General features: G+C 39.7%; 1 protein-coding gene and 1 pseudogene across 4 annotated transcripts in view; both read right to left on the reverse strand.

The window, feature by feature from the left end:
- The window catches only part of GREB1L (GREB1 like retinoic acid receptor coactivator), a 316,336-nt gene that overhangs the window by 61,141 nt on the left and 237,222 nt on the right, over window positions 1-17,973 (reverse strand). For all 4 annotated transcript variants that reach the window (XM_003924788.4, XM_074383696.1, XM_074383697.1 and 1 more), the window contains one exon: window positions 3,616-3,796. In XM_003924788.4, coding sequence (XP_003924837.1) covers window positions 3,616-3,796 — 181 coding nt within the window. The remainder of the gene's footprint in view (window positions 1-3,615; window positions 3,797-17,973) is intronic.
- Window positions 11,444-17,856, reverse strand: LOC141580816 (keratin, type I cytoskeletal 18 pseudogene; annotated as a pseudogene).

The raw sequence follows: 17,973 nt of genomic DNA on the forward strand, positions 1-17,973 counted from the left end.
GTGAATTGCCTGAACCCAGGAGGCGGAGGTTGCGGTGAGCCGAGATCGCGCCATTGCACTCCAGCCTGAGTAACAAGAGCGAAACTCCGTCTCAAAAAAAAAAAAAAAAAAAAAAAAAAAAAAAAAAAAAAAGAAATCTAACAAGTTCTACAAGATCTTATTTATAGCTTATGTATGGCTCTAAGTTTCAGATTGTGGAGTATTACTCAACACTTTCTGGCTTCTGAATAAGTACAATTCTGACATTTCCCTATCACAAACCAAAAACTTCCAGATTCCTAACCTCAGCATCTCCTGGAGAAAAGAAAATCTATAAAGGCTTGATGATGCCTGGAGTTTCTCTCCCCACTACATGGTGAGGACAAACCATGATATGTAATGCTTGATGACTATTTGCCACCACCCTGACCCTGTCCTTTCAAAAGGATTTGCTTTTTAATCCATAGGAACAAAGATGCCCCCTACTAGATAATTACTATAATTTGATCTGGGAGCAAAAGTGGCTCCACATTGATCCTTTTTTTTTTTTTTTTTGATATGGAGTTTCTCTCTGTTGCCCAGGCTGGAGTGCAGTGGCAGAATCTCTGCTCACTACAACCTCCACCTCCTGGGTTCAAGTGACTCTCCTGCTTCAGCCTCCTGAGTAGCTGGGATTACAGGCATGTGCCACTATGCCTGGCTGATTTTTTGTATTTTTAGTAGAGATGGGGTTTCACAATGTTAGCTAGGCTGGTCTTGAACTCCTGACCTCATGTAATCCACCTGCCTTGGCGTCTCAAAGTGCTGGGATTACAGGTGTGACTCACTGTGCCCTGCCAACCTCTTTTTCATTAATAAGTTCATCCAGGCCGGGTGCAGTGGCTCATGCCTCTAATCCCAGCATTTTGGGAGGCCAAGGCGGGTGGATTATTAGGTCAGGAGCTCAAGATCAGCCTGGTCAAGATGGTGAAACCCTGTCTCTACTAAAAATACAAAAACTAGCTGGGCTAATTTTTAGGGGCATGGTGGCAGGCACCTGTAATCCCAGCTACTCGGGAGGCTGAGGCAGAAAATTGCTTGAACCCACGAGGCGGAGGTTGCAGTGAGCTGAGATCGCGCCACTGCACTCCAGCATGGGTGACAGAGCAAGACTCTGTCTCAAAAAAAAAAAAAAAAAAAAGTTCATCCAGTAAATATGATATTCTACTGGGAAACTGGGGAAGGTTTCAAGTCTTGAAAGTGGCATCTCTACTGCTTTTAAAGGCAAGAGGTAAGAGAGAAAGGCAAGAAAGGGGAGAAATAGTAGAAGAGAAAGGAAGAGAAGCAAAGGCTGGGCGCAGTGACTCATGCCTATAATCCCAGCACTTTGGGAGGCCAAGGTGGGAGGATCACGAGGTCAAGTGATCAAGACCATCCTGGTCAACATGATGAAACCCCATCCCTACTAAAAATACAAAAATTAGCTGGGCATGGCGGTTTGCGCCTGTAGTCCCAGTTACTCAGGAGGCTGAGGCAGGAGAATTGCTTGAACCCAGGAGGCAGAGGTTGTGGTGAGCCGAGATCATGCCATTGCACTCCAGCCTGGGTAACAAGAGTAAAACTCCATCTCAAAAAAAAAGAAAAAAAAAAAAAAAAAAAGAAAAAGGAAGAGAAGGAAGGCAAAAAGGAAAAGTGGGGTGGAGGCAGAGAGGGAAGCATGTCTCCCTTCCAGGAGCTCATTCATCTTAACCTCCTTATTGCTGTCCTTTCTCCTGACATAGCTGAGCTCCACAAAGCTCTTAAAACAGAATTTTTTAAAAGAATCTCTAAAGTCATCCACAGTGTAGTGATATGGTTTGACTCTGTTCCCCACCTCAACCAATCTCATCTTGTAGCTCCCATAATTCCCATGTGTTGTGGAAGGGAACCACTGGGAGATGACTGAATTGTGGGGATAGGTCTTTCCCATGAGGTTCTCAGGATAGCCAGTAAGTCTCATAGGATATGACAGTATTATAAGGGGGAGTTTCCCTGCATAAGCTGGCTACAGAAATTTGCATAAGTAATGAGAAACCGAATGTTAATCCCCAAGACAATGGGGAAAATGTCTCTAGGGTATGTCAGAGGTCTTCAGTGCAGAACCTCCCATCATAGGCCTGGAGGCCTAGGATGAAAAAATGGTTTTGTGGGCCTGGTCCAGGGTCCCTGTGCTGTGTACAGCCTAGGGACTTGGTGCCCTGTGTCCCAGCTGCTTCAGCTGCAACTAAAAAGGGCCAAGGTACAGCTTGGGCTATTGCTTCGAGGGTGAAAGCCCCAAGCCTTGGCAGCTTCCATGTGGTGTTGAGCCTGTGGGTGCACAGAAGTCAAGAATTGAGGTTTGGGAACCTCTGCCTAGATTTCAGAAGATGTATGGAGGTACCTGCATACTCAAGCAAAAGTTTGCTGCAGGGACGGGCCCTCATGGAGACCCTCTGCTAGGGCAGTGAGGAAGGGAAATGTGGGGTTTGACCCCCCACCCTGAGTTTCTACTGGGGCCTGTAGCCCCTTTGTGTTAGCCAATTTCTCCCATTTGGAATGGCTGTATTTATCCACTGCCTGTATCTCCATTACATCTAGGAATAACTAACTTGCTTTTGATTTTACAGGCTCATAGGACAAAGGGACTTGCATTGACTCATGAGACTTTGGACTTGGACTTCTGGGTTAGTGCTGAAATGAGTTGAGACTTTGGGGGACTGTTGGGAAGGTATGATTGGTTTTGAAATGCGGAGATTTGGGAGGGGCCAGGGTTGGAAAGATATGGTTTGGCTCTATATCCCCACCCAAATCTCACCTTGTAGCTCCCATAATTCCTATGTATCGTGGGAGAGACCCAGTGGGAGGTGACTGAATTATAGGGGCAGGCCTTTCCCATACTGTTCTTGTGATAGCAAGTCTCATGAGATCTGATAGTATTATCAGGGGGAGCTCCCCTGCACAAGCTCTCTTTGCCTGCCACCATCCATGTAAGATGTGACTCGATCCTCCTTGCCTTATGCTATGATTGTGAGGCTTCCCTAGCGATGCGGAACTGTGGGTCCAATTAAACCTTTTTCTTTTGTAAATTGCCGAGTCTCAGGTATGTATCAGCAGCATGAAAGTGGACTAATACATGTAGTTAACATAAAACCAACATGAAATCAATGAGAAAAGTTAAGTAAGCAAGAAAAGGGCAGGAAAAAGTCACCAGTAAGAACATGACAAGCATTAGGGTCCCTGGGCTTTGGAATCACCTTTAACACTTTTTTTTTTTTTTTTTTGAGATGAAGTCTCGCTCTGTCAGCCAGGCTGGAGTGCAATGGTAAGATCTTGGCTCACTGCAGCCTCTGGCTCCTGGGTTCAGGTGATCCTCCTACCTCAGCCTCCCAAGTAGCTGGGGTTACAGGCATGCACTATCAGGCCCAGCTAATTTTTGTATTTTTAGTAAAGATGAGGTTTTACCATGTTGGCCAGGCTGTTCTCTGGGTCCTGACCTCAAGTGATCCACACATCTCAGCCTCCCAAAGTGTTGGAGTTACAGGTGTAAGCCACCACACCCAGAAACCATTAACATATTTCATTAGGTAACAATTACTGCTGTAGAAGGGAGACTGCATTTGCTCACTCTGAAGCAATCACCTTGTTAGTTCCACATGGGAGTTGTCATGAACTAGCACAAACAGTGTGTACGGGTTCTGTTTCACTCTCCTCATAAAAACTTCAAACTTGGTTTGAATCTCATTGTCTAGACGAACAACATATTTTTCTGCTCTCTGGTGGGCTGTCCCATTTTCTTCCAGACCCAAGTCTACAAGGACACCTGCCAAGAAGAAAAAAGTTCATCTTTTAATACACTTTTACACAAACACACAGAGGAGACAGACTTGAGTTCATTGTCAGCTGATACTGGGTATCATATGTATGAAGAGATTTATAGAGCAGGTATTTTTTCTTTTTTATGTTCCCCATTACAGTTTTGAGGAGGAAATATCAGATATTTTTTTCTTTGTAACCTGCCTGCCACCTCCCATACCTAACACAAATACAGGGAACGTTCTGGATGAGATAAAAGCAGCTGAGTGTATAAGACCTTTGCTTCATTAAATTCTATTTGCATATAAAGTGCTGCTGCTAATGGCTTCAACAGGCCACCTGGAAAAAAATAAGCTTTAGGCTACAGCTCTTGACAAAATTAATATAAGCCTTCTTTATCCTAAATTTAGCAACAAACCATATACAAGAAAATATATATATATATAATGTCCAAAGATACCACATTAGACTGTGAGCTTTTTACAGTGGTGTTTTACTCATTTTTATACAGTGACCGTCTTGCACAGTATCTAGAGCACTGGCAGTCCTCAATAAATGCTGGATTTATGTACCAACTTAATAAACTGAACTGAATTAGTCATGATTGCTATATTCTCAAAATGTTAGAAACTATGAAACTTTAATGCTGTATCATTACCTCTGTCTATAATAAAATTATTTCTACACACATCTAAAGTAGTTCTAGGCATATAAAGCTGTTGTTGAGATAACTGATTAAAAGAGCAAATCTTCCTTTAAATGAAGAGACTTTTAAGATTTATATTGACTTAATGTTATCTATCTTTTCTTTTAGTAAAAATGCAGCTCAGTGAACAACTACATGCAATTAGCATCTAGATGCTATAATACTTACAGCCCTAAATGATATTAAAAAGAAAGTTTTACCATATGAAAAATTCTTTATACCAGAAAAGGTGGACTGAACGGTAATTTTGCTTTCAAACACTGTTCATTAGGAGCCTTTACTCAAGGATTGTTTTCAATTCCAACCCAAATGTAGTCAAATTTTGTTATGAATATTTCCAAAGGCAATCAATCAAACATTTAATTTGGCAGGTACAAAAAAAATTACAATTTTTTTGAAAGTGGACTGTGGCCCGGTGTGGTGGCTCACACCTGTAATTCCAGCACTTTGGAAGGCTAAAATGGGTGGATCACTTGAGGCCAGGAGTTCCAGACCAGCTGGGGTAACACAGTGAGACCTCATCTTCATAAAAAATACAAAAATTAGGCAGGTGTGGTGGTACACACCTGTAGTCCCAGCTACTCAGAAGGCTGAGGCAGGAGAATCACTTGAACCTGGGAGGCAGAGGTTGCAGTATGCAGAGATCACACCACTGCACTCCAGCCTAGGCAATAAAGTATGACTCTGTTTCAAAAAAAAAAGAAAGGAAAAAACTCATTCAGCATTCGATAGCTATTTATTGATCATCTACTATGTTATGTCAGGTACTGTGTTAGGCCTGGAGATACAGAGGAGAACAGGACAAAGATCTAAATCTCATGAAGCTTACGATGGAGAAGACAGAACATTTTGATGAGTGTCATGATGGAGACAAGGTACTATGGGGTAGGCAGAGGAAGCCAGTAGAAGCATTAGAGAAAGGACCTACTTAATCTCTAAAGTGTCTGTTTCCTTATCTGTAAAATGGGAAGTGTAGTATCAGTTGTAAATTAGTCTGTATTTCCTGTTTATCCTTAGGAAATAAGCAGTGTGAGTTAAGGCATCCTAAAAAGAAAAGATCATAAATAATTCATAGAGTGGATAAAATACACCACATGGTTAGTTAAGACTTTGCTGCCTTTCAAAATAAATGAAATCAAAATCGATTGTGGCTTTTTGGGTAAGATGAAGTATAAAGATTACTGTATGTCTTTGACAGGTCAATTCCATACATTCCCTTACTGGGGAAAAAAAAAAAAGTTCCAGCAATCTAAGAGGTTGTTTTCTTGGATATAACATGATATCTTAGCCCGTAACTATACAGGCTGCTGGCCCCGTGCTGAGAAGGCACATCGGAGCTACTTGTTTTATTTCTAATTGGGCATTTTTAGTAGATCATCCTTATTTTTAAATTGTGTTTTAGACTTGTTTTATTTATTTATTTGTTTGAGATAGAGTCTCGCTCTTGTTGCTCAGGCTGGAGTTGCAATGGCACGATCTGGGCTCACTGCAACTTCTGCCTCCCAAGTTCAAGTGATTCTCATGCCCCACCTCCTGAGTACAGGCACCTGCCACCACACGTGGATTTTTTTTTTTTTTTTTTTTTTTTTTTTTTTTTTTTTTTTTAGTAGTAACGGGGTTTCACCATGTTGGCCAGGCTGGTCTTAAACTCCTGACCTCAGGTGATCCACCTGCCTCTGCCTCCTAAAGTGCTGAGATTACAGGTGTGAGCCACTGCACCTGGCTGCTTTTATTTTTAAGTTTGTTTTTTTTTTTCCTAGTAATGAAAGTGATAGATACTCATTTTGGAAAAACTGGAAAGTACAGAGATACATTTAAAAGGAAAAATTTATCCATTAATCTTTAATTCACTGCTTATATTTTTCTGCTTTCTTTCCTGTTTTTCTATGCACATTATGCAGCCTGACTCACATTTTGTAATTGTATATCCTTATATCTATCTATCTATCCTCTATTGCTTATAACTAGAAAGAAGCAAAACAAGTAAAAACAAAACTATCATGTTTACTAATAATATGTCTGTGTAGAAAACAAAATACGGATGAATCTATTAATAAGAATTTAGAGCTGGGCACGGTGGCTCACGCCTGTAATCCTAGCACTTTGGGAGGCAGGCGAATCACCTGAGGTAAGGAGTTCAAGACCAGCCTGACCAACGTGGTGAAACCTCGTCTTAAAAAAAAAAAAAAAGAATTTAGTTGATGGATTCAAAATCAATTTACAAAGATCAGCTGCATTTCTGTACACAAGCAGTAGTTAGGAAGTGCATTTAAAAAAAAAAACACCTTTACAATAAGTTCAAAAAACATTATGTATCTAGGAATAAATCTTACAAAATATATGTAAGACCTTTATGGAGAAAATGATGAAACTATTAATGATGTTAAAAATGACCTAAATAGAGCTACATCATAAATTTAAAGAGACAGAGTCTTATTCTATCACCCAGGCTGGTGTACAGTAGTGCGATCACACCTCACTGTGGCCTAGAGATACTGGGCTCAAGCTATCCTCCTGCCTCAGCATCTTGAGTAGCTGGGCCTGCAGGCATGTGCCACCATGCTTGGCTAAGTTTTTTTCTTTTCTTTTTTTTGATAGAAATGCTGGTCTCAAACTCCCGGCCTCAGGCAATCCTCCAGCTTTGACCTCTCAAAGCACTGGGGTAACAAGCATGATCCTCAACCAACAAGTTTGTTTTTTTTTTTTTACTTGAAAAATTGTTTTTAAAATTTATATTGCAGAGCAAAGGACCAAAAAAGAGTCAAGATAGTTCTGAAGTAGAAAACACAGGAGAGGTTTGTCTCACTAGAGATTAAGAATTAGAGCTTTGTTAATAAGACAGTGGTTTGGGCATAGAGGTTTAAGTTAGTAATTGTGTAATTACCAGAAAAAAAAATCAAATAAGTGAATATATTGTAGATAATGAGAACTAGGCTTCTTTCTGTCAGAGAAAAAAGTTACAAATAACTCATATTTTTAAAAATAGGTAGATAGAGAAATGAAGAGGTACATGTGTGCATTCATGGGTTAATATACATACATATAATTTCTTAGCTCTGTCTGCTGAGTGGGCCTATGCGCAGTGACATCTTAGTAGCAATGGGCACACTTAATGCTCAAATTTTGATTTTTAAATACCATTCTTCAATACAAGAAATCAGGTTTCTTGGAAAAAAGGTTAATCCCAATGTTGAGGCAGAAAAATAAAAAGTAACCCTGGAATGTCTTATAATTTCAGAAAGTAAGAAAACGGTACGTGAAAATGGATGATAATATGTTAAAAAAAAAAAAAAAAGAAAGAAAGAAACACAAGAACCTGCCTGAAGGAACCTCCAATGGCCAATGACGGAAAATTTGAGCAAAATCATCATCATCATCATCATAGTGTTGGAAGTAACCCATAGAATAAAATAAAAATGAACTATATTTATAAATACATACACAAATGAGGAGAAACAGCTTTTCCTTACAGAATTTAATTAACAAATTCTTACTAGTAAATGTAGGGGAAAAAATGACAGAAAATCATCATTTTCCAAATACCACAATAAATTGCAGGAAAGATCCATTAATGGATGCAAAAATTGGTGGTTGAAAGTTTGATGAAAACAGGATATTACACTAGCTCAAAATATTTCCACAAGATTTTAAATCAATTCCAAAGAGAAAGCTAGTAACTTTACAATGCGGAAACCTGGCAGACATACCTTAATCAAGTGATCAAGGTTAACATCACCAATAATAAAACATCAACCTCATGTACTCCCTGACATGATGCAATGAGGACACAGTATCACCTTTGTGGTTTTCTTGCCAAAAACTCAAAACCTCAATTTAATTGTGAGAAAACTCAAATATTCCCTACACAAAACAATTGACTAGTATTCACTTAACATCATGAAAAGCCAGGAAAGACTGAAGAAATGTCACAGATTGGAGGAGATGAGAAGGACATAACTGAATGCAATGTGTGATCCTGGATTGGAACCTGGAACAGGAAAAACAACATTAAGAGAAAGACTGATGAGATCTTTGGTTAACAGTATTATTCTGGCATTGATTTCCTGCTCTGATAATTGTAATATACTTAGGTAAGTTGCTAACTTTAAGAGAAACTGAATGAAGGTTTAGTGAACTCTCTATTTTAACAGCTTTAGTGATATAAGTATGTATTCACATATAATATACCCATTTATAGTGTATAATTCAATGGCTTTTAGGATATATTCACAGAGTTGGACAACAGTCACCATAATTTTAAAACATTTTCATCAACTCCTAAGAAAACTCCATAAATTTAACCCCTCAATTCTTCCCTCACCACCCCCATCCCTAAACAATCACAGTCTACTTTGTGTCTCTACAGACTGGCTATTCTAGACATTTCACTTAAGTGGAATTGTACAAGATGCAATCTTATGTGACTGGCTTCTTTCACTTGGAATAACATTTTCAAATTTCATCCATGTTGTAGTATGCATCAATACTTCGTTTATTTTTATTGTTACGACTTCACCGTATGTACACACCACATTTTATTTATCCATTCATCACTTGGTGGATATTTGGGTTGCTTCTGCTTTTTGCCTATTATGAATAATGTTGCTATGAATGTTTGTGTACAGGTTTTTGCATGCACACGTTTTCACTTCTCTCTTTCATACCTTGGAGTGGAATTGCTGGATCATATAGTACTCTATATTTAATCATCTGAGCAACTGCTAGACTGTTTTCTAAAGTGGTTATGCCATTTTAAATTCCCAATTGCAGTGTATGAGGTTCCAATTTCTCCACATATCCGACAATTGTTACTACCTCTCTTTCATGGGTTATCCTAGTGGGGTGGTGTGTGTGTAGTAGTATCTCATTGTGGTTTTGATTTGCATTTCTCCAATGGGTAATGATGAACATCTTTTCATGTGTCCATTGGCAATTTATATACCTCCTTTGGATAGATGCCTATTCAGATCTTTTGCCCATATCTTCAACAATCTGTCTTTTTATTATTGAGTTGCAACAGGTCTTTGAATATTGTTGATATAGTCCTGTATCAGATAAATGATTTCCAAATAGTTTCTCCCATTCTGTGGCTTGTCTTTGCACTTTCTTGATGATGTCCTTTGAAGTGCAAATATTTTAAATTTTGAAGACTGTACAGTTCAGTTTATTTATAAAAGTTTACAATTTTGGTGTCATATCTAACTAAGAAATATTAGTATTCCAAGGTCACAAACTTTTTTTTTTTTTTTAGGAGAGGGAAGGTCTCACTCTGTCACCCAGAATGGAGTACAGCGTCATGATCTTGGCTCTCCGCAACCTTCACCTCCCAGGTTCAATCAATTCTCCTGCCTCCGCCTCCCAAGTAGCTGGGATTACAGGCACACATCACTACCACCTGGCTAATTTTTGTATTTTTAGTAGACACGAGCTTTCACCATGTTGGCCAGGGTGGTCTTGAACTCCTGAATTCAAATGATCCACTGTCCTCAGCCTACAAAGTGCTGGGATTACAGGTATGAGCCACTGCACCTGGCCAGATACAAACATTTATACCTGGTTTCTTCTAAGAATTTGGTAGTTTTAGCTCTTACATTTATTAGGTCTTTGATCCATTTTGAGTATTTTTTTGTATATGAGGTAGAAGTTAAATTTCACTCTTTGCATGTAGATATTCAGCTGTCCCAATATCATTTGTTGACAAAACTATTCTTTCTCTGTTAAATTGTCTGGCATCCTGGTCAAAACTGAATTGACTATAAAGAGGAGGTTTATTTCTGGAATCTCAATACCATCTTGTTTATCTATATGCTTTTCCTTTTGTCATCACTACACTGTCTTGAGTACAGTAGCTTATATAGTTTACTGTAGCTTAAAATGGGGAAATGAGAGTCCTCCAACTTTATTGTTTTTCAATATTGTTTTTGGTATTCTGGGCCCCTCACATTTCCACATGAATTTTAGGATCAGCTTGTAAATTTCTGCAAAAAAGTCAGGTGGGATTTTGGTAGGGGAGGCACTGAATCTGTAGACCAATTTGGGGGAATATGGTCATCTTAAAAATATTAATAAATCTTCAAATTTAGGAATATAAATCTTTTCATTTATTTAGGTCTTCTTTAATTTCTTTCAGCCGTGTTTATTTCAGAGCATAAGCTTTGTACTACTTTGTCAAATTCATTCCTATGTATTTTATTTTTATGTTCTTGTAACTGAAATTTTCTTAATTTCATTTTCAGATCCCTTGCACTATTTTTGTAACTTTTTGTATGTCTAAAATTATTTTTAAATAAAAAAATTTTAAGAAGGCATGACCATACCAAATATTTACTGAAGCACACACATTGCAGGGGGGAGTGTAAATATAATCACTTTGGAAAACATTTAGCATTCTTTGATAAAGTTTAAAATGTTGATAACCTGTGTTCCAACAATTTTATTCCCAAGGAAGCTCTTATATGTGTACCAGCACTGCTTGAAGGAATAAAAAAACTAAAAACATTAGAAATGTTTATCAGTAGTAGAATTGTGTTTTTTAAAAGATATCTGATGTATTTTTTTTTTTTTTAAATAAAGTTTTGCTCTTGTTGCCTAGGTTGGAGTACAATGGTGCAATCTCAGCTCACTGCAACCCCTGCCTTCTGGACTCAAGTGATTCTCCTGCCTCAGCCTCCCGAGTAGCTGGGATTATAGGCATGCACCGTCATGCCAAGCTAATTTTGTATTTTTAGTAGAGATGGTGTTTCTCCATGTTGGTCAGGCTGGCCTCGAATTCCTGACCTCAGGTGAGGAATTCAATCCACTGGCCTCGGCCTCCCAAAGTGCTGGGATTACAGGCATGAGCCACTGCACCCCGCCGATATGTGATGTATTTATATAGAAGAATACTAGGGCCAGGTGCAGTGGCTCACGCTTGTAAGCCTAGCACTCTGGGAGGCGGAGGCAGATGGATAACAAGGTCAGGAGTTTGAGACCAGCCTGACCAACATGGTGAAACCTCCTTTCTACTAAAAATACAAAAATTAGCCAGGCGTGGTGGCACACAGCTGTAATGCCAGCTACTCAGAGGCTAAGGCAGGAGAATTGCTTGAAACCGGGAGGCGGAGGTTGCAGTAAGCTGATATCATGCCGCTGCACTCCAGCTTGGGCAACAGAATGAGACTCTGTCTCAAAAAGACAGAATACTACTAAAAAAATCAGTGAAATGAATGAATTACAGCTACAAACAACAGTAGGATCAACTTTGGGAATTTCACATTGAGCATAAAAAATTAAATCACAGGAGAATACGTAGAACATAGTTCTACGTAGGTTTAAAGTATATGAAATTAAGCATATATTGTTTAGGAGTTAAGGCATTATGGTAAAACTATAAGTAAAAGCAAGGGAGTGATACACAAAATTAGTGTAATGGTTACTTTTGAAAAGAGAGGGACATTAGCATCAGGGAGGGTCACCAGAAAGAGTCTTCCGTGTTCCTTATTTTGGTGGGTAATGTGTGCTCTCATTCCATTGTGATTTTTAAATATCCTTTATAAATTTGATCTATTCAATAATTAAAACTTCTTAAAAAGGGGGAATGCAAATTACCTATCCATGTTTTAGAAATTATTTGAAGACAATAACTCTACAGAACTCCATCTGACAGATACATCATCAATGAACAGCAGCTATTTTAACTTCACATTCTGTTTTGACTACTATAGAAATGGAAGGACAAGTGCCATAAATACCTGTATACTCTTCAATTAAATGAATCAGTTAATATTTTGTAAATTTGCTTTTTCTTTGTTACTTATTTATTGTTGTGCTTTTGCTAAATAATTTGGAAATAAGTAACATATATCATAAAACTTTACCCTTAAATCCTTTAATATGCTCTTTCTAAGAGCAGACATTCTACCATGTAAGTACAGTATCATTACATCTACAGAACTTAACCAACATCAGTATAATATTCTTTAATACACAGCCCATATTTGAGTTACCAAAGTAACTATCCCAGAGCTGTGTTTCAATTTTTTAAATTTTAGTCGCATATCCAATTAAGAATTAAGCATGAATATCATGGAGGTCATGGAGTGCTTTGGGTCCAGGAATGGCAAGACCAGAAAGAAGATCATCATTGCTGACTGTGGACAACTTGAATAAGTTTGACTTCTGTTTTATCTTAACCACCAGACCACTCCTTCTGTAGCTCAGGAGAGCACCCCTACACCCCATGTGCTCGCAGTATCCTAGAATCTGTGCTCTTATTGCCGTTCCCTTTGGGTTCCATGTTTTCATGTTTTCCTCGTTCCCTTCCACGCCTAGCTAGACTGCAGAGTTAAGTTTCTGATTATGAAATAAAAACTAAATAACAACAACAAAAAAGAATTAAGCATGGGTTTGGGGGCTGAGAAGATTAGGTTTGTTAAAGGATACAAAATTTCAGTTAGGAGGAAAAGTTCAGGGAATTGATTGTACAACATGGTAATTATAGTTAATAATATATTTTATACTTGAAAATTGCTATGAGAGATTTTAAATGTTCTTTACTACAAACAAATAGTAAGTATGTGAGGTAATGGATACGTTCATTAGCTTGGCTTAGCTATTCCATAATGTTTACTTAACACTTCATGTTGTATATAAAAAATATATACAATCTTTGTCAATTAAAAAATAAATAAGTTAAATATTATACTTGGTTGTTATGTCTCTTTATTCTCCATATTTAAAACAACCAAACAGCTTCCCTGCCTTTTCTTTCACCTTTTTAAAATTTTTAAACTTTCATGCTTTTTTAAAAAAAATCTCTGAACTTTTTATTGGTCTACTGCTCCCCAAAGGGCACCCTGCTTCTACTGGCTTCATGTCTCTGAACTTTGATGTTGGTTTCAGCCACCGCTTTGCCATCCACTATCCGGTGGGTGGTGGTCTTTTGGATGGTTTGCATGGAGTTGCTATTGTCCAGGGCATCCCCAAGATTGAAGTCCTTGCCATCTTCCAGCAGGCAGCGGTAGGTGGCGATCTCAGCCTCCGGCTTGACCTTGATGCTGAGCAGGGCCTCGTACTCCTGGGCCTGGCGCTGTCCTCCTGCCCGGGTCTGTGCCAGCTCTAACTCCAGGTGCAGCAGGATCCCGTTGAGCTGCTCCATCTGCAGGGCATAGTGGGCCTCCATCTCCCTCAGGCTCTTCTCCATGCTGGCCTTCAGATTTCTCGTGGTCTCCAGGTCGATCTCCAAGGACTGGATTACACATCTCAGCTCCATGAGCGTCATCTCAGCAGCTCCAATCTTGGCGGACTGCATGGTGACCACTGTGGTGCTCTACACAATCTGTTGAGACCAGTACTTGTCCAGCTCCTCTCGGTTCTTCCGAGCCATCTGGTCATACTGGACATGGATGTCTGCCATGATCAGGGTGAGGTCCTGAGATTTGGGGAATCTACCTCCACGGTCAACCCAGAGCTGGAAATCTGGGCTTGTAGGCCTTTCACTTCCTGTTCATGGTTCTTCTTCATGAAGGGCAGCTCCTCCTTGAGGGACTCTACTTCTGTCTCCAGCTGCAGCTGAGTGACGTTGGTTTCATCAGTGACCTTGAGGAGCCCATGGATGTCACTCTCAACAAACTGGTGCATGGCCGGCTGTCTCATACTTGACTCTAGAGTCATCAGCAGCAAGACGGGCATTGTCAATAAGCAGAATGATGCGGGCATTGTCCACAGTATTTGTGAAGATCTGAGCCCTCAGGTCCTCGATGGTCTTGAAGTAATGGCTTCAGTCTCTGACCTGGGGTCCCTTCTTCTCCAGGTGCTCCCGGATTCTGCTCTCCATCTTCTAGTTCTTGGTCTCCAGGATCCTCACTTTGTCTAGGTAGAAGGCCAGGTGGTCATTCAGGCTTTGCTTGGTTTCCTTCTTGTTCTGGATGCCTCTCATTCCTGCCAGAGCCCTGGCCATCCCTGTAGCCAGGTCCCCAGACCCTATGCTGCCCCTGAAGCTGGTGGAGCAGGACACGGAGATTTGGGAACCAGAACCCCTAGCGCCAGCATAGATGCTGGCCACGCTGCTGAACAGCAGGGTACTGTAGCTGGGTGCTTGGACAGAACCCTGGGACCAGTAGTTGGTGGAGAAGGTGGAGCAAGTGGTGAAGCTCATGCTGTCTGCGGAGGAGGGCGAGAGGACAAGACTCAGGCTTTGCTGACAACCAACATTATTATTTTTAAAAATTCAAGCTAATTGTTTTATAAAATGCCAAACCATCTGGATCTGTCTGGAAGCTTCTTTGTGATCAGACTCGGGTTAAACAGTTTGGCAATTATACCTCATAGGTGACACTGTGTACTTCTTTGCAAATAATGTCAATTTGTCCCACGGGAGATGCCAAATTTTGATTACTTGGTTATGGCAGTGTCTACTGCCAGATCCCTCTGTTGTAGAGACACCTTTCCCTCTTTGTTAGCTTTGTTATCAATCCATCGAATGATACTTTGAGACTTTGTGAATATTTGTTCCCTAATGACATTTCATTCAATGGCTTTAGTAACCATCTTCGTCAGAATCAACAATTATACACTGGTACTACAAAGTGGGGATTTTCTAATTCTATCATTTTTCCTAAATTTATTAACTGGTAGTCTTCTGTAGAGAAAGCATTCCCTTAACCTCTCACTTCTCCTGCCCCTTTTATTTTTTAGTATTGCTCTGGGCTCATTAGTTAAAAAAAAAATTTCAACAGGTTGCAATCCATTGCTATCCTTACTTGTGATGCTCAAAATTTTCAAATTTGGCCATAAAATCCCCTCAAGCAAGGTGCTATGTCCTTTTGGCATGCTCCAATGAATCTTTGTATTTTCTCATTTCTGACACAACAAAATATTCCAGAAATGTTTCTACTTCAGAGCTGGGACAGTGGGGAATAGTGTTAAGAAGTCCAAACCTAAATGTGCCATGTGCTCACAGACGCTAGGATGTCACCATTTTTCAGGGCTGGGCATGGTGGTTCATGCCTATAATCCTAGCATTAGCGGAGGCCTTGGTGGGCAGATCACTTGAGTCTAGGAGTTTGAGACCAGCCTGAGCAACATGATGAGATCTTGTCTCTAAAAAAAATTAGGTATGGTGGCATGCACCTGTAGTCCCAATTAGTTGGGAGGTTGAGGTGGGAGGATAACCTGAGCATGGGAGTTTGAGGCTAGAGTAAGGCATGATCATGCCACTGCACTCCAACCTGGGCAACAGAGTGAGACCATATCGCAAAAAAGACCTTTTGGTGGACAGGAGTATTTTTTTTTCAAATTATGACTTCATCCTTTTATCTCGAGTTTAAACCTAAAACAAATATTCCTTACTTTCTCATTTCACATTTGAAGTTCTCATCTTCCATGTGAGAACTCTGTTTTTCAACATTATTTACCTATTTGCTCTCTCCTAAGATATATACAAAATAATTTTAAAATTATCAGTAATACTCCCAGTAACAAACATTCTAATTAAAATTCCGTATTTCTTTGCAATCTTTTTCCCCATAGGATATGTCACATTGACAATGTACAGTAAGAAAACAGTTAACAAAATAACTTGAATTAATTCTTTTTGCTGTGTGGTTAATGTTAACAATGTGATATGCAGTTTGGTTCCTTCATTTCTGTTTATATTAAATTTTGTTTGCTTTTCCCCATTATTTTATTTTTGAATATATAAATCATTTTCAAGGCTCAAATCAAAATTATATAAAAAGTTATAGTCATTCCATACCTATCTCTTCCATCCCACATAGATAAACTTTTTCTTTGCTTTTTTTTTTTTTTTTTTTTTTTTTTGAGACACAGTCTCACTTTGTCACCAGACTGGAGTGCAGCAGTGCGATCTCAGCTCACTGCAATCTCCGCCTCCTGGGTTCAAGCAATTCCCCTGCTTCAGCTCCCCAAGTAGCTGGGACTACAGGTGTACACCACCATGCCTGGCTACTTTTTTGTATTTTAGTAGAGCTGGGGTTTCACCATGTTGGCCAGGATGATGTTGATCTCCTGACCTCGTGATCCACCTGCCTCAGCTTCCCGAAGTGCAGGGATTAGGTGTGAGCCACCAAGCCTGGCAACAGATAAATTTTTCATTAGGCGGGGTGCAGTGGCTCACACCTGTAATCTTAGTACTTTGGGAAGCCAAGGTGGGTGGATCACCTAAGGTCAGGAATTTGAGACCAGCCTTGCCAACATGGTGAAACTCTGTCTCTACCAAAAATACAAAAATTAGCTGGGTGTGGTGGCATGTACCCATAATCCCAGCTACTTGGGAGGCTTAGAGGCAGGAGGATTGCTTGAACCTGGGAGGCAGACGTTGCAGTGAGCCAAGATCGCGCCACTGCACTCCAGCCTGGGCAACAGAACAAGACTCCATCTCAAAAACAAAAACAACAAACAAACAAACAAAATAAACTTTTTCAATTAGCTTCTGACTTAGCTTTCATGCTTTATTTTGTTTTTCAAAAACAAGCAGAGGCAAGAAATCTGAAAAATGTCAAAAGTATTGAGAAATGGCCAGTCTAAGAAAGGTCATTTCTGTTCTGTTTCCTTACTAATTTATCACAGTTCTATGGAATTAAAGAAGTTTATTTTCCAATGAATCATAAGCAAATTGTCACATCTTGCCAACTCCACAATAAAATATCAGCAAGGCACACCTGCAGCACTGACAGTGGTACTAAGAGACCCAGGGCCTTGGCTAACTAAATACTAAATCTTACTTTTGACATGAGTGGGAATGTAGGAGCACCAGTAACTCATCTTCCTTTGTGACATTTTGCAACTCATTGAGTTCTAGAACAGAGCCAGCGGTGGTTGGGAGTCACTGTGTTCCCTAAAGTTTTAGATTAATAACCTTTTAGGGAACACATTAACTAATGTCTCTTACTCTTGGCTAAAGTAGATTTCTGGAACATGGGTTTTAATGACTAAATTTGTTTTTGCCAAAGGGCTACCAAATCTTAAATATTATTTCTGTGCCTTCCTTTCAAAATAGATTTGAACTTAAAATTCAATGCAACAAAATGTTGAATATTTGTTCAGCAAATATTTATTCATGTATCTGCTATGCCATAGACAAGATAAGCATGCTCCAGCCCTGGCTGGAAAGTAAATATTCATTTTACTTTATGGCTGAAGAGAAAGATCATTAATAAACACGTAGCTGGCCGGGCCCGGTGGCTCAAGCCTGTAATCCCAGCACTTTGGGAGGTGAGGTGGGTGGATCACGAGGTCAAGAGATCGAGACCATCCTGGTCAACAAGGTGAAACCCCGTCTCTACTAAAAATGCAAAAAATTAGCTGGGCATGGTGGCACATGCCTGTAATCCCAGCTACTCAGGAGGCTGAAGCAGGAGAATTGCCTGAACCTGGGAGGCGGAGGTTGCGGTGAGCCGAGATCGCGCCATTGCACTCCAGCCTGGGTAACAGGAGCGAAACTCGGTCTCAAAAAAAAAAAAAAAAAAAAAAAAAAACAA

Source organism: Saimiri boliviensis, chromosome 13 (assembly GCF_048565385.1).
Source record: "Saimiri boliviensis isolate mSaiBol1 chromosome 13, mSaiBol1.pri, whole genome shotgun sequence".
Lineage (NCBI taxonomy): Eukaryota > Metazoa > Chordata > Mammalia > Primates > Cebidae > Saimiri > Saimiri boliviensis.